At 59.6% G+C, this 16,338-nt stretch overlaps 1 protein-coding gene across 2 annotated transcripts in view; it reads right to left on the reverse strand.

Moving 5' to 3' along the window:
* Positions 1–10,439: 10,439 nt before the first annotated feature.
* DSCAML1 (DS cell adhesion molecule like 1) overlaps positions 10,440–16,338 on the reverse strand; it is a 341,147-nt gene continuing 335,248 nt past the window's right edge. Inside the window, exons 28-33 of one of the 2 annotated variants that reach the window (XM_002708369.5) lie at positions 15,729–15,759; positions 15,428–15,546; positions 15,015–15,167; positions 14,181–14,375; positions 13,038–13,349; positions 10,440–11,535 (exon numbers count right to left, since the gene is read on the reverse strand). In XM_002708369.5, the coding sequence (XP_002708415.3) occupies positions 11,060–11,535; positions 13,038–13,349; positions 14,181–14,375; positions 15,015–15,167; positions 15,428–15,546; positions 15,729–15,759 (1,286 nt within the window). In that variant the 3' untranslated portion in view covers positions 10,440–11,059. The remainder of the gene's footprint in view (positions 11,536–13,037; positions 13,350–14,180; positions 14,376–15,014; positions 15,168–15,427; positions 15,547–15,728; positions 15,760–16,338) is intronic. The other variant, XM_089313095.1, reaches the window with a different exon arrangement.

Consider the following 16,338-nt stretch of genomic DNA (forward strand, 5'->3'; position numbering starts at 1 on the left):
CAGATGGCTCACACAGGCCAGCGCACACGGCCGCCGCCAGTGCCCTCGTTTCTAGTGAGTGAGTCCGTGGAGATGGGAGCCTTGCTTGATGGAGACGCGTCAAGGTCCCTCTGAGAAGAGGAAGGTGCCGCTGCCCCCTGCGCTCATCGGGTGGAGCTGCTGCTGCTGGACATTGGTACAGAACAGTCTGCGAGTGGGAGTCTGCCGACGTTTTAATCAGGTGGAGGGCAGGAAAGGGGTGGGATTCTGCTTTGGCTGGCACCTTCTGCGATGGGGCAGATCACACGCGGGCCCTCGACTCCACTGTGCTAGAAAGCCCGTCTCATGCTGGTGGAGCCCCGGCTGTGGACTTTGGGTCACCTTGCACTGTCCCCGTCACGTTTATCTCCCTGGTGGTTGGTGTTTTTAGGTGACCTGGTGGCACCTCCTGTGAGAGAGGGCGTAGGAGGTGCCCTCTCTGGCCCAGCAGGGACAGCTCTCAATGCTCCTCACCCCTGTGGGGCCCCACAGAGCTTCCCTAGGGAGGCCCCGCCTCCTGGAGAGTCCAGTGGTTCCTTGTTTCCCTCCCCAGGTCTCAGGCTGGGGGCACTATTTTTTTTTTTAAAGATTTATTTTATTTATTTGAAAGAGTTACAGAGAGAGGTAGAGAGAGAGAGAGGTCTTCCATCCGCTGGTTCACTCCCCAACTGGCCGTAACGGCTGGAGCTGCACCGATCTGAAGCCAGGAGCCAGGAGCTTCTTCCTGGTTTCCCACGTGGGTGCAGGGGTCCAAGGATTTGGGCCATCTTCTACTACTTTCCCAGGCCATAGCAGAGAGCTGGATTGGAAGAGGAGCAGCCAGGACTAGAACTAGCGCCCATGTGGGATGCCGGCACTGCAGGCCAGGGCTTTAACCCACTGTGCCACAGTGCCGGCCCCAGCACTATTTTTTTTTTTTAAAGATTTTATTTATTTGAGAGGTAGAATTACAGAGAGGCAGAGAGAGCGAGAGGTCTTCCCATCTGCTCGTTCACTCCCCAAATGGCTGCAATGGTCGGAGCTGGGCTGATCTGAAGCCAGGAGCTTCTTTTGGGTCTCTCACATGGGATCAGAGGGTCATCTTCTACTGCTTTCCTAGGGTAGGAAGTGGAACAGCCGGGCCCATATGGGATGCTGGCACTGCAGGTAGGAGCTTAGCCTACCACGCCACAGCGCCGGCCCTTGGCAATATTGAGAGGCTCCCAGCAGTGCCCTCTCTGGGGCCCAAGCAGGAGTCCCAGGGCTGCCTGAGCTGGAGCACGGGTGGTGGGCTGGGCTGCAGAGCCGCTGTGGAGATGCTGGCACTGAGTGGCTCCATTGTCAGAGGCAAGCATAGGCCGAGATGGCCAGGAGGAATGATCCCCAGCCCCTCCTTGCTTGGGTCAGATCAGCTGCTTAGTTTCTTCCCTTTATTCTAAAGACAGAGAAGGAGAGATCATCCATCTGCTGGTTCACTCTCCAAATGGCCACAATAGCCTGGGCTGAGCCAGGCCAAAGCCATGAGCTCAGGCTGGCGCCGTGGCTCACTAGGCTAATCCTCCGCCTTGAGGCGCCGGCACACCGGGTTCTAGTCCCGGTTGGGGTGCCGGATTCTGTCCCGGTTGCCCCTCTTCTAGGCCAGCTCTCTGCTGTGGCCCGGGAGTGCAGTGGAGGATGGCCCAGGTCCTTGGGCCCTGCACCCCATGGGAGACCAGGATAAGTACCTGGCTCCTGCCATTGGATCAGCGCGGTGCGCTGGCCGCCGTGTGCCAGCCGCGGTGGCCATTGGAGGGTGAACCAATGGCAAAAAGGAAGACCTTTCTCTCTGTCTCTCTTTCTCACTGTCCACTCTGCCTGTCAAAAAAAAAAAAATGTATTAAAGCCATGAGCTCAGAATTCCATCTGGGTCTCCCATGTGGGTGCAGGGGCCCAAGCACTTGGGCCATCCTCTGTTGCCTTCTCAGGCACATTAGCAGGGAGCTGGATTGGAAGCGGAGCAGCTGGGACATGAACCAGCACTCCAGTAGGGAATGCCGGTGTCACAAGCAGTGGCATGATACGGGCCCCTTTGTCTTCTTGAAAGAACCATATGGTTTGCATCTGATCCGTATGTTGCTTGCCCCAGGCCTGGTCCTCTAACCAGACGGGACTGGTCTGGGTCACTGGGATGGTTGCTCCTGAGCTGGGAGAGAGCTACTGGGCTCGCGAAGTCAGCTCCGCAGCAGCCTCCCTCCTGGGGGCGCCGATGTCTCCCAGCAGCTGCTAACCAGGCAGGAAGAGCTCTTCCGTGTGGTGCGGGGGGTGGTGGGGGGTGGGGGATGGTGGTGGTTGTGGGCCTGCAGTGTGGCCTGGCAGGAGGCCCCTCTCCTGATGCACGGCTCTGCCCTGTCCTGCTCTCCCAGCAGCTCTGGGAGGGGAGGAGTCAGCCTGCCTCCCGGCCTCTGCTCTGGGGCCGAGTGGGGGGCGTTGGAAGCGTTTCTGCTTGGCTCCGCTGAGGAGAGCCTGCTGGGGGGGGTGGGGGGAGGGTCGGAGCAGAGGACCATGGGAGTTGCACTTTCAGGGTGGAAACAGAGGGTGTGAATCGAACAATCGTCACATCTGTAAAATGGGATTAGTGGGATTAGTAGTCATCCCTATCCCATAAGTGGTTGTGAGGACTCCAGGAGTCCTCAGAGCAGCACTCCACACACAGTGAGAACACTGGCATCACACTGCAGGAAGACCGCGCCCGTGACCCTGATTCTGCACCAGCCCGTCTGGGGCACTGCGGACATCTAGACGGCCAGGGAGATGTTCGCTGGGGGTCTGGCTGGCTTGAGGAGACAGACTCATGAGGCTCCCACAGGGAGCCAACCCTGCCAGCTGCATGGAGCTAGGGATCTGGGGACACAGGCTTGGGAGGGTGCTGTCTATGGCTGTGCCCTCGGGCCGTCTGTGGTCACCTAGGCTGGGCCTGGAAAGGGACAAAGGGAAGGGGTGGAGGCAAGGCTGCTCTGATTACCTCTTGTCAGGCTCTTATGTTGGTGGGGGCAAAGTCTGGCCCCAAGGCTCTGTACTGTGGCTGATACAGCCTGGAGTCAGGGGTCAGCATTGTGGCACAGCAGGTCAGGTCGCCAACTTTGATGCGGGCATCCCACAGGGCACCAGTTCAAGTCCTCGTTGCTCGGCTTCCCATCCAGCTCCCTGTTGATGTGCCTGGGTAAGCAGCAGAAGATGGCCTTGGGACCCTGCCACCCACTGGGAGTCCTGGGATGGAGTTCTGGGCTCCTGGCTCTGGCCTAGCCCAGCCCCGGCCATTGTGGCCATTTGGGGAGTGAACCAGAGAATGAAAGATCTCTCTGTCTCTTCTTCTGTCTGTAACTTGTAACCCTGTCTTTCAAATAAGTAGTAAAAAAAAAGAAAGAAAGAAAGAAAGAAAGAAAGAAAGAAAGAAAGAAAGAAAGAAAGAAAGAAAGAAAGAAAGAAAGAAAAAAAAGGAAGGGGCTCCTTTGGCAATGAATCTAGCTCTAGGCCTCAGTCTCCTCTCCTGTGTAATGGAGCGCCCTGGGTGAAGCGCCCCGCATACGGCCGAGTGCTGCAGAAATGTGGGCCTGCTCCTGCTGCTTGCTCTCCTGCCCTGGGCTCACAGCATTCCTGTCTACTTCCACATGGCAGTGCCCCGGCCCTCGGGAGCTTGCGCATGTGCGCACAGGAGCCACTGGGGGGGCACCTGCACGGGCTCACCGGGTGGTTTGCTCAGGAGGAGCCGGTGCCCAGTGCTTTACCGACCCGCGGATCTCACCGCATCTCCACAGCCCTGCGAGGTGGGCAGTAGGGCTTCTCATTTTGTGAGGTTGGAAAAGAGACGCGGACACGCTTGGGAAGGTCAAGCTCACAGGCCTCCCAATGACTTCCCTGACCCCAGGCAGGGCTGTGCGTGTGGGCTAGGGAGCACGTGCCTGCCCTCCCAGCACAGAGACTGGCGGTGAGTGCAGGCAGAGGGAGGGCCGGGCAGCCTCGTGTGTGAAGAGGGGAAGGCGTCCCAGAGCAAAGGCCTCTGGTCTACCCTCGCCTGCCCCAGTACTCCCGTGGCCTCGGAGGCCAGCAGAGCCTGGACTGCAGGCAGGACGGCCTTGGTGCCTTGTAAGTAGCGCTTGCTCCGCCTCAGCTTGTTGCCTCCTGGAGAAAGTCAGCAGGCCCTGGGCCACGTCCGCTCCTGTCGCTGCAGCCAGGGGAGCCAGGTGGAGAGGCACTGCGGGCGGTGCCCTGGGGCTGGGGGCAGGGTCAGCCCAGCATGTGCGGTTTGCGCATCCAGCCAAATGGCTATCCAGAGATACACAGGTGTGTCCTGTGTTCCTCTGAGGCTGGGGTCATCCCTGTCCCTAGGAAGCCCAGGGACATGGGTGGGGACCTGTTGCAGCCCAGTGCACCCCTCTGCTGCTCCCTGAAGTCCTCTGGGGGCCACATTCAACTCTCCAAGACGGCCTTGGAGGGGTTTGAAAGCTGGAGGTGTGGCCGGCGCCGCGGCTCACTAGGCTAATCCTCCGCCTTGTGGCGCCGGCACACCGGGCTCTAGTCCCGGTCAGGGCGCCGGATTCTGTCCCGGTTGCCCCTCTTCCAGGCCAGCTCTCTGCTGTGGCCAGGGACTGCAGTGGAGGATGGCCCAAGTGCTTGGGCCCTGCACCCCATGGGAGACCAGGAGAAGCACCTGGCTCCTGCCTTCGGATCAGCGCGGTGCGCCGGCCGCAGAGCGCCAGCCGCGGCGGCCATTGGAGGGTGAACCAACGGCAAAAGGAAGACCTTTCTCTCTGTCTCTCACTATCCACTCTGCCTGTCAAAAAAAAAAAAAAAAAAAAAAAAAAAAGCCGGAGGTGTGGGACCCACATCCTGGGGAAGAGGTGGGCAGACGCGGGGAGGCAGGCAGAGGCCAGTGTGGTGGGTATGCCCGGGAGGGGGCGGCGACCCTGCTCTGTCTCCAGCCTGGGAGCCCTGTATTATCCCCTCGTGCGCCCCAGACTCCAGGAGGGATGCACTGCCCATGGCGCCCTGAGGACAGCTCGGGTTTGGCTGCTGTGGGGGCGTTGGCTCAGGGATGGCTGCAGGCAGGGCTGGTGGTGGCCACTCGGGTGCTGAGCCCGATGCCTCCACTCAGAGCTTGGGCTGAGCCCCCGCGAGTCACTGAGAGGCTGGCAAAGCCCGGGGCCAATGCGGGCACACAGGGCTGGGCCGCTGCTGGGCTCTGCAAGGGTGGGACTGAAAAAATAATAAAATAAAAAACAAGTCATCAACAGCAGTGGGAGGATTTTAGGGCAGAGTGTGGAAAAGGTGAGGCTTCCTGGGGGACTGATAGCACTGATTGGGTAGCAGGGAGGCGTGGGGGCGGCTCCTGTTTGCCGCGCATGATAGAGGCTTTGAGGCTATGCTCAGCCTTCAGAGCTGTGCTCCTTACACCATTGTAATGCCTCTCTCCACTAGTGGGCGCTCCGAGGCAGCAGGGACCTGCATAGCCCACCTGCTCCCCCAGATGCAGACAGGGCAAGACCATTCATCAGGCCTAACCTGGCTGCCCTGGGACCTGGCCCTCTGATCAGCTGGGCTTTTTCTTGCCTAATCTCTGCTTCTCGGTGAAAAGCACTCGGCCAGGGCAGGCGATTGGCTTGGGACGTTCACATCCCGCCTCACGTGCCTGGATTGGGTCCTGGCTCTGCTTCCACCTCCAGCTTCCTGCTCACGTGCACCCAGGGGGCAGCAGGTTATGCCTCACATGCTGGGGTCCCCGCCACGTATGTGGGAGACCTGGATTGAGTTCTAGACCTCTTACTTTGGCCTGGTGCGGCCCTGGCTGTTGCAGGAATTTGGGGAGTGAAGCAGCAAGTAGAAGATCTCTGGCTGTCTCAGCATTCCTTTTTTTTTTTTTTTTTTAAAGATTTATTTATTTGAAAGAGTTAGAGACAGTTAGAGACAGAATCTTCTGTCTGCTGATTCACTCTTGGGATGGTTGGAAGCACTGGCCGAAATCAGGAGCCAGGAGCTTCTTCCAGGTCTCCCACCAGGATAGTGGGGGCCCGGATACCTGGGCCGTCTTCTGGGGCTTTTCTCAGGCCATTAAATGGACTGGAAGTGGAGCAGCCGGGACACAAACCCGTGCCCATTGGGGATGCCAGCTCCGCAGGCAACGGCTTTACCTGCTGCACCACGACACCGGCCCAGTCTACACTAATAACAACAACAACAACAACAAAGCAGTTCATCCTCATTACGGCCCTTCCCTCTCATCAACCCAGCTAGGTAAGGGGATTGTTCCCATCTCACAGTCGAGGAAACAGAGACTCGGCAGGGAAACCACTTTCCCAGGGTCACAGAACTGGAAAACAAACTTGGGGTCTGGCCCCACCTTCTCTGTTCTTCCCACCACAGGGCTGAGCACAGTGCCTGCCACCCCCCAGGTGCTACCGGGCTTGGTAAACTGGCTTTGGGATCCAGTCCCTGCCTGTGCCTCTCGCTAGCAGTGACCTGTGCAAGTCCCCTGACCTCTTGGACTCTTGTCTTAGCCAACACTCTGGGGACAACGATGCTATCTCTTGAGCTCAAAAAACCATGAGCCCATTCGTTTCCCGTCCTTGGCCCCTTCCTGCCGATCTCGAGAAGTCAGCCTTGCCTGCGGCTTCCCGTCTCCTCCGCTGCTCCTGCACCCACCCTTGGGGGTTTCTTTGTGCATGGTGTGCAGGGGAGAGGGGCGGCGGTGGAGGCCCTGGGGGCATGAAGACTTGCGTGGAAGAGGAAGGGTATCTGTGGGGATTCCATTCATGTATTCGTCCAGGTCTCCTTCAGAGGCACAAAACCAAGGGCCAGGAGCTGGAGTTGCAACTTCCCTTGTGCTCGCTGGTCTGCGTTGTTTGGCAGCACCGGCTCCGGTGCTGACCCGGGCCGATTGCACACAGGGGCCGCCTTTTTGTATAGGGTGGATGTGGAGACACAGGTGTGGTTAGCGGAGTTCTGGCCACAGCGAGCCCTCTGTCACTGGCAGCGGCTGTCGGTGCGTCCCTTTGTGCTGTTTCCTGTACCCTGGAACACTCTGGAGAGAGCCAACGTTTCCTGTGATCTTGGTCTTCACTGATCTCCCCCTACCTGTTTCTCCCACTCTCTGTCTCTCGTCCGTCTATACCGAGGGTATGTGATGCTCCTGTGACGTCAGGCACGGACCTGGGGGTGGCAGGGAAGGAACAGAACCGTTCTCTGCCCGTGGGGATCCTGTCCCCTAAGAGCGATGCCATGTTCAATGCCATGTGTGGAGGGCGGCCCTGGTGGGGCAGGGAGGCAAGAAGGGGTGTCCTGGAGCCTTTTGGGAGCAAGTGAGAAGGGACAACCAAGCTTGGTGCAACAGGGTCTTGGCTGGCTGCACTGCCCACTGGTGAAACACGCCGGCTTGGGGAGAGATGAGTTCTTCATCAGCAGGTGTCTGTCCATTTTCTGTTGCTGTAAGAGAATACACAAGACTCTGTCATTTATCAAAAAAATAGATGTTGATTTGGCTCGCCGTGTTGGAGGCTGGGGCGTGAGAACGTGGTGCCGTCACCTGCGTGGCGTCTCCGAGGGCCTCCTGGCTGCATCACAACACGGCAGCAGGCACCGCGTGCCAGCGCAGGCCCCTCCTCTCAGGAGGCCACCAGCGCCGTCATGGCCTCATCTAACCCTGATACCCTCCAAAGGCCCCACCCCAGATATCATTAAAATAAAGACGGCAGGCTGTGGTTTAGTGCAAGAACACATCGAGGTTAGATTATTAGCAAATGAGGACTGGGGGGCTTTGCACACATCCGTCTGCATTTGCAGGCCTGCGCGTTACGAGGGAGCCCGACTCAGTGGAACACAGGTTAAAGCAGCCCGTGCTTCACTTCTCTGCCGCTTCTCCCAATCCTCCTCTCCCCACGCCGTCCTCCCCATGGCCAGGCCTCCTCTCACAGTGCCATCCCCCCCAGAGCTGAATCCCCCCGACCAGCACCCTCGCCGAGGGAAGTGCACCTGAGCCCCTGCCTCCCCCTGCCCGGTGCTTCCTATTGGTGCCTCTGCCGGAACCGGTTACTGATGAGCCTGCATCAGCTGCTCACCTGCCCGGGAGTCCGGCTCGCTCACCTGCACCCGGTGGGAGCTTCACCTGGCAACATCTTTAGGGAAGAACTGGAACCCCGACTTTGATTGGCAGGTAGTATGGCCCAGTGGTCAGGGAGCCAGACACGTGGATTTAAACCTCATCTCCGACCTTTCTTGTTTTTCTGTTTTATTGTTAGAAAGATTTATTTATCTGAATGGAAGAGAGAGAGAGAGAGAGAGAGAGAGAGATATTTTCTACCCGCTTGTTCATTCCCAAATGACTACAGCAGCCAGAGCTGGGCAAGCTGAAGCCACGGGCCAGGAGCTCCATTCGGGCCCCGTCTGTGTGTGGTGAGGGCCCAGGTACTTGGGCTGTCTTCTGCTGCCTTCACAGGCACATTAGCCAGAGGCTGAATTGGAAGCAGAGTAGCCAGCCAGGACTTGCATAGCGCTCTGATATGGGACGCTGGTGTTGCAAGCGGTGGCTTAACCCACTGCACCACAATACTGTCCCCTTGTTTTTCTTCTAAAAAATTTTTTTTAAAGTATTTATTTGAAAGGCCGAGGGACAGCAAAGACGAGCTCCCAACTGCTGGTTCACTCCCCGGGTGCTCACGACAGCTGGGGCTGGACCAGGCTGAAGCTGGGAGCTGGGATGCAACCCAACCCTCCCATACAGGTGGCCGGAACTCAATTCCTGAGCCGTCACTGCTGCCTCTGCTGTCTGCGTTAGCAGGAAGCTGGAGTCAGGAGCTGGAGCTGGGAGGGAACACAGATGCTCCAATATGGGCGTGGGTGTCTTAACGACTAGGCTGAGCGCCCTCCCCTCTTGCTTTTCTGACCTCAGGTAAGTTACTTAGCTCCTGGAAGCTCTAGCTTTCTCCGGAATCTGCAGTGGGGCTGCGTGAGACAGCGTGAGGAGCGTGTCCACTCAGCACCTGGCACCCAGGGCGGGCTCGGCATTGCCCTTTCATGGCAGGGCGGCCCCTTTGCTGCCCTCGGGCAGGTGCCCACCTGAACCTCTGAGGAGCTGCTCGTTCTCAGGCGCTGGTTGGAGCTGGGTCCCATTTGCGTTTGTTGTCAGTGTCCTGTGTGCAGGGGAGTGGGTGTGGGGGCACTCAGTCTGGTCCCAGGCAAATCTGCTGGCAGTTCTGAAGGCGACCTGCAGATGGCGTGCGTGGTCCTGGGAGGCGCCGCGTCCTCCCGGAGAAGGTGGGAAGCTGAGTTGTCACCAGGCACCGTTCTTACTGATGCCCTCAGCTGACTGTCCGGAGTAGGGCCTGAGTGTGGGGTCTGGGATGAGAATTTGCCCCCAGCCTTGGAATCACGGTGGAGCACAGAATCTCTGGCCCTCTGTTCCGAGGGTGCTGCCGTTCCTTACCTGGCGTGATTCACGCATCCTGCACACTCACGTCGGGTGGCCAGAGTTCCTGTTTGGAGGTGCTGCTATTAAAGATCACACATCCCAGGTCGGGTCCACAAGGCGCAGTCTGTGGACATGACCTCCTGGGACTGGGCTGCACAGACACCTCCCTCCTCTCCTCCCTCCCCTCCCCCACTCCGCAGCACTTCCAGTCCCTGCACTCCCAGGGGAAAGGGACTCACCTTCCAACCGCTTCCCCAAGCCTCGCCTTGGTGTATTCAGCTCAGAGGCTTCCTTTTGTTTCTTGGGTGCACTTCCTTTGACGAAGGGAGATGTCCCCCTCCAGACCATGGATTTCACACCCTGAGCTTTTATAGTCTCCTGCCCTCTGCCGTCCAGTCTCCCAAGCCTTGTGTCCTTGGTGGCCCAGCCCACCTGCCCCTCCTTACAGGTGCACGCCGAAGCCCCTCCTGTCGCTGCAGGCTGACGCTCCCTTCCCTGGGAGTCTACTTGCCGACACCTTGGAAGCCAGGTGAGGTCCCAGGGGTGCCGGCTGGTCTCTTTGGCAGAGCTCCCCTCCCCCTCCTCCACATGGGCTCTTTCCACCTCCTGTCTCTGAGAACATCTCCCTCCGCCCTCAGCTTGCCCGAACAGCTCAGAACCTCAGGCCCCGAGCTCCTCTGGCTCCCAGTTTGTAAGTGCCTCTCCTGTAGCTGGGTAGCTGGTGGCTGTGAGCAAGGGGTTTTGCATAGCCCCCCCCCCGGGGGGGGCTGCCACCTGCTGCGCCGTCCAGGCTCCTCCACACTCTCCCCAAGGCTGTCTCCTACCCCAGCCACAAACCTCCTTCCACTCACAGGGAAGGGAGCCAGGGCTCAGTGGGGCTGAGGTGCTGGCCGAAAGCTACAGCATGGGTGCCCCCTTAGGGCCTGGGTCAGATCTAGGAGCAGAGCAGAATGGTGGTGGGGGGTAACAGATGCACTTTGGCTGGCTGGAGCGCCCAGTGCCCCTCACTGGGTCTCCCCCACCCCCGTGAGAGGCGGCCGGCTTGGGGTACAGCGGCCTCTGCTCCCTCCCCACTGGCCCTCGCCACCCGGAGAAAAGCCACGACGTAGAAACATAACCTTTATTGCACACGGCGCTCGGTCTTTTTTCATAGAAAAAGGTATTAACACATAAGCATCTGCAAATCGAAGCAACTCCTGGTTTTCTGGGAACAGTAAAATCGCATGCAGTGTCTCTGAGCTGGGAGTCCGGTTTTTGCCAAAACGGCCGGGACGGGAGGGGGTGAGTAGGAGGGCGAAGATTGCCGAGTCTTTGTGCCTCTGTCTCAAAAGGAGGTGGGAGAAATATATAGCGATATAGCCGTCCGTCTCTATATCTGCCTATATCTCTCGGCCCGGATTCGGGGGGCGGGGTGTGATGGGGTGGGTCAAATTCTGTGCCCTGGCTCCATGGAGAAGAAGAAAATAGCTTCATTTGTACAAAAGAGTTCCATGTACAGGCGTCCGCGACTTGGGGGTGCCTTCTGCCGCCGGTAGGTTGGTGTCTGTCAGTTCAGCATAAATGACACGGCAAGACGGCTGCGGGGGTGCGCAGAGTCCGGCTGGGGCGGCTCTCGTCGCGGGACCCCTACACCAGGGTGTAGGATTTGGAGTAGGCCCCCGCCCCCTGCTTCTGCGAGCGCCCTACCCCCGAAGCGCTCATCTCGAGGAGTGAGTCCCTGGAGCCCCCCATTTTGGTGTGTGGACCCCCGGGCCGTGGAGGCTCAGAGCTGGGGGCTGGCGGGGCCGCACTGGGGACGGCGGGGGGCTCGGCCGGGGCGGGGCCGGGGGCGGGGGGCGCCGTGCCGGCCGGGGGGGCGGGCATGGCCAGAGTCCTCTGAGGTAAGGTGGCTGTGGAGGCGGCAGCGGGGGCCCCCGCGTGCGGGAGGCCCAAGGGCTTGCTGGCAGGGTCCAGGGTCAGGTGGCGAGCCTGGGCGTGGTAGGTCCGAGCCAGGTTGCGGATGGAGGCCTCGCGGGGCGGGACCACGGGGCAGGGCTCCCGCCCGTCTGCCTTCCGGAAGAAGGCCTCGGACTTGGCGTACAGCGGCAGGTTGCAGTAGTCACCTGGAACCACAGGAGCACAGGACGTTAGGGCCACGGCCCGCGGAGCCCCACCCCCGCCAAAGCCTTGCCCTCGCTCAGCCTTGGTTTTCTCCTCTGTGAGGTGCGAATGTCCTATTTCCCCTCAGGGCCGTCGTGAGCTGTGAGTGCCGTGAGTGACAGGTGTGCCAAGTGCACCAGTGCAGGGCCGGCACACTCAGTAGGTGCTCGGGCCGGCGTGGTGGCCCAGTGGGTTAAACCCGACATCCCATAATGGGGTGCCGATTTGAGTCCCGGCTGCTCAGCTTCAGATCCAGCTCCCTGCTAATGCACCTGGGAAGACGGCCCAAGTGCTTGGGTCCCTGCCACCCACGTTGGCGGTCAGGAGAGAATTCCTGGCTCCTGGCTTCAGCCTGGCCCAGCTCCGGCCTTTGGCGGCCATTTAAGGAGTGGCCAACTGATGGAAAATCTCTTTCGCTGTCTCTCCCTCTCTGTCACTCTGCCTTTCAAATAAATAAATCATAAAAAATATGAATTGGTGTCTACTGTCACTACAGGCTGCTCAGCCTCACGCAAAGACAAGGGCTGAAGACGGACTTCCAGCAGCTTTTCTGACCCCAGCCAGTCTGATTCTGCGCTCTGAGGGAGGCCCCGCCCCCCTCCACCTCCGGGTGGAGAAGGCAACTGTGTGTCCCGAGCTCTTCCTTGCCCCATCTGACCCCAGCACCTCTGCATCCTGACCCTGCTGTGAGCGAGCCCGTGCTGAGTGGGCTTGTCTGTCTCATTTAACTCTCGCACAGCCCCCCTGTCTGGGCCACTGGTCTCTGGCGTTCTGGTATTTTCCACCACTCTGGACCCTTGTCACGTGGCCCAGTGCTTCCCTGTGCCCTGCCTCATTCATGTGGCCGCTCGCACCAGACTCCATGTGGTCTGGGCCATGCGTGCTGCGACCCCAGTGTCTGTGGATCGACGCCTGCTGGGAACCCTAGACCTGCTCTGCTGGCCACCAGGGCCGTGTGCTCTGCCAGCCCCTGGAGGTGCTGGCTCCTGGCAGGCCTTGTCGCTGCCCACTGTGAGATGCGACCTCTGCGAGCTGAGCTGCCAAGGTTGTGCCTTTGGGCACTGAGAGCAGCAGCCACTGGGCAGCTGACCCCATGGGGCCTCCCCAGCCTGGCACAGCTTCAGACGTAAGGGAATGATTGCTGTGCAGTGAGACCCACTGTGCGTCAGACGTGTCCATCATTTCCGATGCCCATCCTGCCAACGCAAAGCGGATTCCACCACTGCAGTTTACAGATGAGGAGATTAAGCCCCAAGAGGTTAGACAACTCGCCCAAGGCCACAGGGACATTAGGGAGGCGGCGCCTGGATGTATGCCCGGGTCTGCCCGCTCCCGAGTCCTTGCTCTCTGCTGGACCCTGTGCTGCCAGCGAGCCCTGCTGGGCTGGCAGGATCCAGAAATCCAGCCAGGGACCACGTGACGGAGGCTCAGGGGACCCCGCACGGGCGGTGGGCCTGGCACTCACTCTTGTTGGCCCGGTGTGGGATGGGCACAGCCACGTTTTTGCCTCGGTCGGCATCCTGGGGCTTGGGTGGGGAGGCGGTAAACCGACAGATGCCGGGCTCCGAGGGCGTGCTCATGGACGTCATGCTGTCGGCGTTCTCGTTGGTGCCCGTGGTCATCTGGTCGGAGGAGCTGTCCGAGATGAAGCACTCCGTGATCTCGAACTTGGCGTGCTGCAGCTGCTCCTCCAGCTTGGCATGCTCGTAGGCCCGCGCCAGCTCCTCGTAGGTGGAAGAGGCGCTCTCAGTGGACACCATGCTGTTGCGTCCTTTGTCTGCAGACACAGAAGCAGTGGGGTTTGGGGGCAAGGAGTGGGTCCAGGGGAGACCCGGCTGAGCACCGCCCCCGTGCCTAATCCCACAACTGTGGGAGCCTGGGCCCGGGGGAGACGAGGCTCAGAGAGCCTGCTCTCCTCCTGGAAGGGCAGCAGTGCTGGCAGGAGTGAGATGCTTGGTTAGCAACAGGAGGTGCATCCAGCTGTCTGGAAAGTCAGCACCAGCGGTTAGGTGTTGGGGGCAGCAGCTGCTGCTTGGGACACCCGACCCGCATCCCATGTTGGAGTGCTGGGGTTCCAGACCCGCATCCTCTCTGGCTTCCAGCTTTCTGCTAATGCGACTCCAGGAGGTAGTGCTGATGGCTCATGTACTTGGATCCCCTGCTGCCCACGTGAGAGACCTGGATGGAGTTCCAGGCTCCTGGCTTTGGCCCAGCCTAGCCCCACTGTCACAGACATTTGGGGAATGAACCAGCAGATGGAAGAGCTCTCTCTCTCTGCCTTTTAAATAATAAATAAGTAAATATTGTTTCAAAAAAAGAAAATAAACACCACTCCCTGGGATGCTCAGCCCACTCTCCAACAAATGTCTTGCTTTCTCTGACAATTGTTTTTTGGGGAGGGGGAAACAAAATGAAATCCTTGACCAAGCAGAGCTGAAGGAAGTCAGCTGCTTTTGTCCCGGCCACACCGTGGGTCGGTGGCCAGCTAGGAGTGATTGGTGCTCTGGACCCTGCGATCTGGTGGGTTGGGGTTCAGCAAGGAAAGTGGGGAGGGGAGATGGGGAAGCAGAGGAGGGTGGGCAGGATGCGGGCAGGGCCCCAGGCACACCTGTGTCCTGGGACAGGCTGGCACTGTAGCTGTCACTCTCGGTGACAGTGACACCATGCTGGGAGCCCACGGTGCGCCAGTCGGAGGTGAGGGTGCGGGCCGGCGTGGAGGCCTGGCACTTGGTCAGGGTCCACTGGCTTGAGTAGCGGTTGCGGGTGCTGTGGGCTGACTTCACGTTCTTTCTGGACACTGGATCTGCACGGGGGGTGGGGAGGAGAGAGAGAGATAGCACCGCCCACCCGGGGCACACAGCGCAGCAGCTGGCACGTGTCACAGAGGGTCCTGGGAGGCAAAGGGGAGGCAGAAGCAGCCCCGGAAGCTCCTGTGAACACGCTGACCACACTGCCTTTCCCTGACCATGTGTCTGGCCCCAGAGGAGGGGAACAGCAGAGTGCAGGGGTGGGGGCAGCGGTCAGCGTCCTGGTCCTGCACCCCTCCGCCCCCGCGGTCTCCTTCCTCCCGCAGAAGGGTGTGATGCCCCCTCCTGCTTCCTGACCGTTCATCACTCGCCACAGCCCTGCGTGCAGGCCCCCTTCCATCTCCAGTCCCAGTGCTCGAAACAAAGACCCTCGGGGAGCAGGGATGCCCAAGGCCCCGAGCCTGCTGGGTAAGGAGATGGAGGCCCAGAGCGGTGAGCTCAGGGATGCGCCCAGTCCCGGCCCGTGAGCCCGCACGCCAGCTCTCCAGAGTGCCTCATGCAACTCCAGCGCTCTTTCCATGCCGTCCCAGCCCGCCCCCGTCTTCCCCTCCCCTGTTAAACATCACCGCCGCCCCACGCCGGGCCCAAGACACCCTGTGGAAGAGCGCGGCTGTCTCCCTACGGATGATGCGTACTGGTTCCTGGCCGGATGTCAGACATGTCGATGAGGGGGCCCGTACTCTGGATGAGGGCTGGGTGATGCAAGGAGACCCCGGTGCAGAAGCTCTGGGGGTTGACAGCTTGGCTGAACTCAGCATCCGTCACGGGGATGGTGGCCTTGTCGTCTCCTGGGGAGAAAGGACAATCATCGGGCACGTTCTGCAAACTTCTGTTTGTCTTTTAGCCCATGTTGAGGCCCATCGTATAGAGGAAGAAAGTTAGCTCTTGAGAGCAGCTGCGATGAGTTCCAAGGTTGGGGAGTCCTTGATGGGGCTGTGGCTGGGACCCTGGGCACTGCCACAAGGCTGGTGGTCCCCTCCCTCCCCGGGCTTGTGGCCCAGAGAGGCACACACAGCACAGGGCAGCCAGCCGGGACACCGCCACTCACCCAGCTGCTTGATGCCCTCCTTGTCCTCGATGAGCAGCTGCACCCTGGGGATGTCAATGTGCAGCCGCGGGCCCTGCGGCGGCCCTTTCACGGGGGTGTCAAAGCTGCGGTTGTTCTTGCTGTGGGGAGAAGGACTGGAGGTGGGTGGCTCAGCAGCCGTAAGGGACTGGGGGAGGGGGCTTTGCAGGACAGGGGGTCTTAGCAGCTCCTCTCCTACTCTGGGAGTACACAGCGAGGCTCCTGTGTCCCCTGCAGGGGAGAAGAGGGAGGGGAGGACAGAGGAAGCAGCCATGTGACTCACCTTATCAACATTTCTGCCAAACTCTTTGCATCTGCAAAACAGTAGAAAGAGAGGGGGTCCTGGGTGAGAGCGGGTTTGAACAGGACGCTGATTGGGAAAGGCGCGGGAACGAGAAGGGAGAATTCCCTAGAATGGGACCAGCGCTTGTCTCCTGAGAAGCAGAGGGAGTCCCATAGGATCTACAGAATAGCCCAAAACTTGCACAGGTCTCATTGTTTCCATACAGGATTGAATCCAGCTCTGTTTCTTCTCCTCAGATTTTAATCAAATGAGGAGGTTCTTTACAAAGGAGAGGGGGCTTCAAACTGCTCCTCCTGCTTTGTGAGTTGACTAATTGAACAAGACGCCACAGCAGGCTGCAAACAGGCATCACCCAGTTGACTGCTGGGGAGAGGAGGCAGCAGAGGGTGAAGCAGAGATGGCCAACGAGAAGTCCTGGACAACCAAACTCTCACATCAGCCAGGAGGCTTCAGAGCATCTGTCCCCCACACATCCATGGACGCACTTGGGGGTCCTTGTGTTGTCTCATAGCGGGCTTAAACAAGAGGATCAGAATTCTTGAGTGAGGAATTAAGATGAGAGGAGACTCAAAGGGCAGTTAATCCATTA

The sequence above is a fragment of the Oryctolagus cuniculus genome, chromosome 1 (genome assembly GCF_051225735.1).
Source record: "Oryctolagus cuniculus isolate XC-2025 breed Fujian yellow rabbit chromosome 1, ASM5122573v1, whole genome shotgun sequence".
Classification (NCBI taxonomy): Eukaryota; Metazoa; Chordata; class Mammalia; order Lagomorpha; family Leporidae; genus Oryctolagus; species Oryctolagus cuniculus.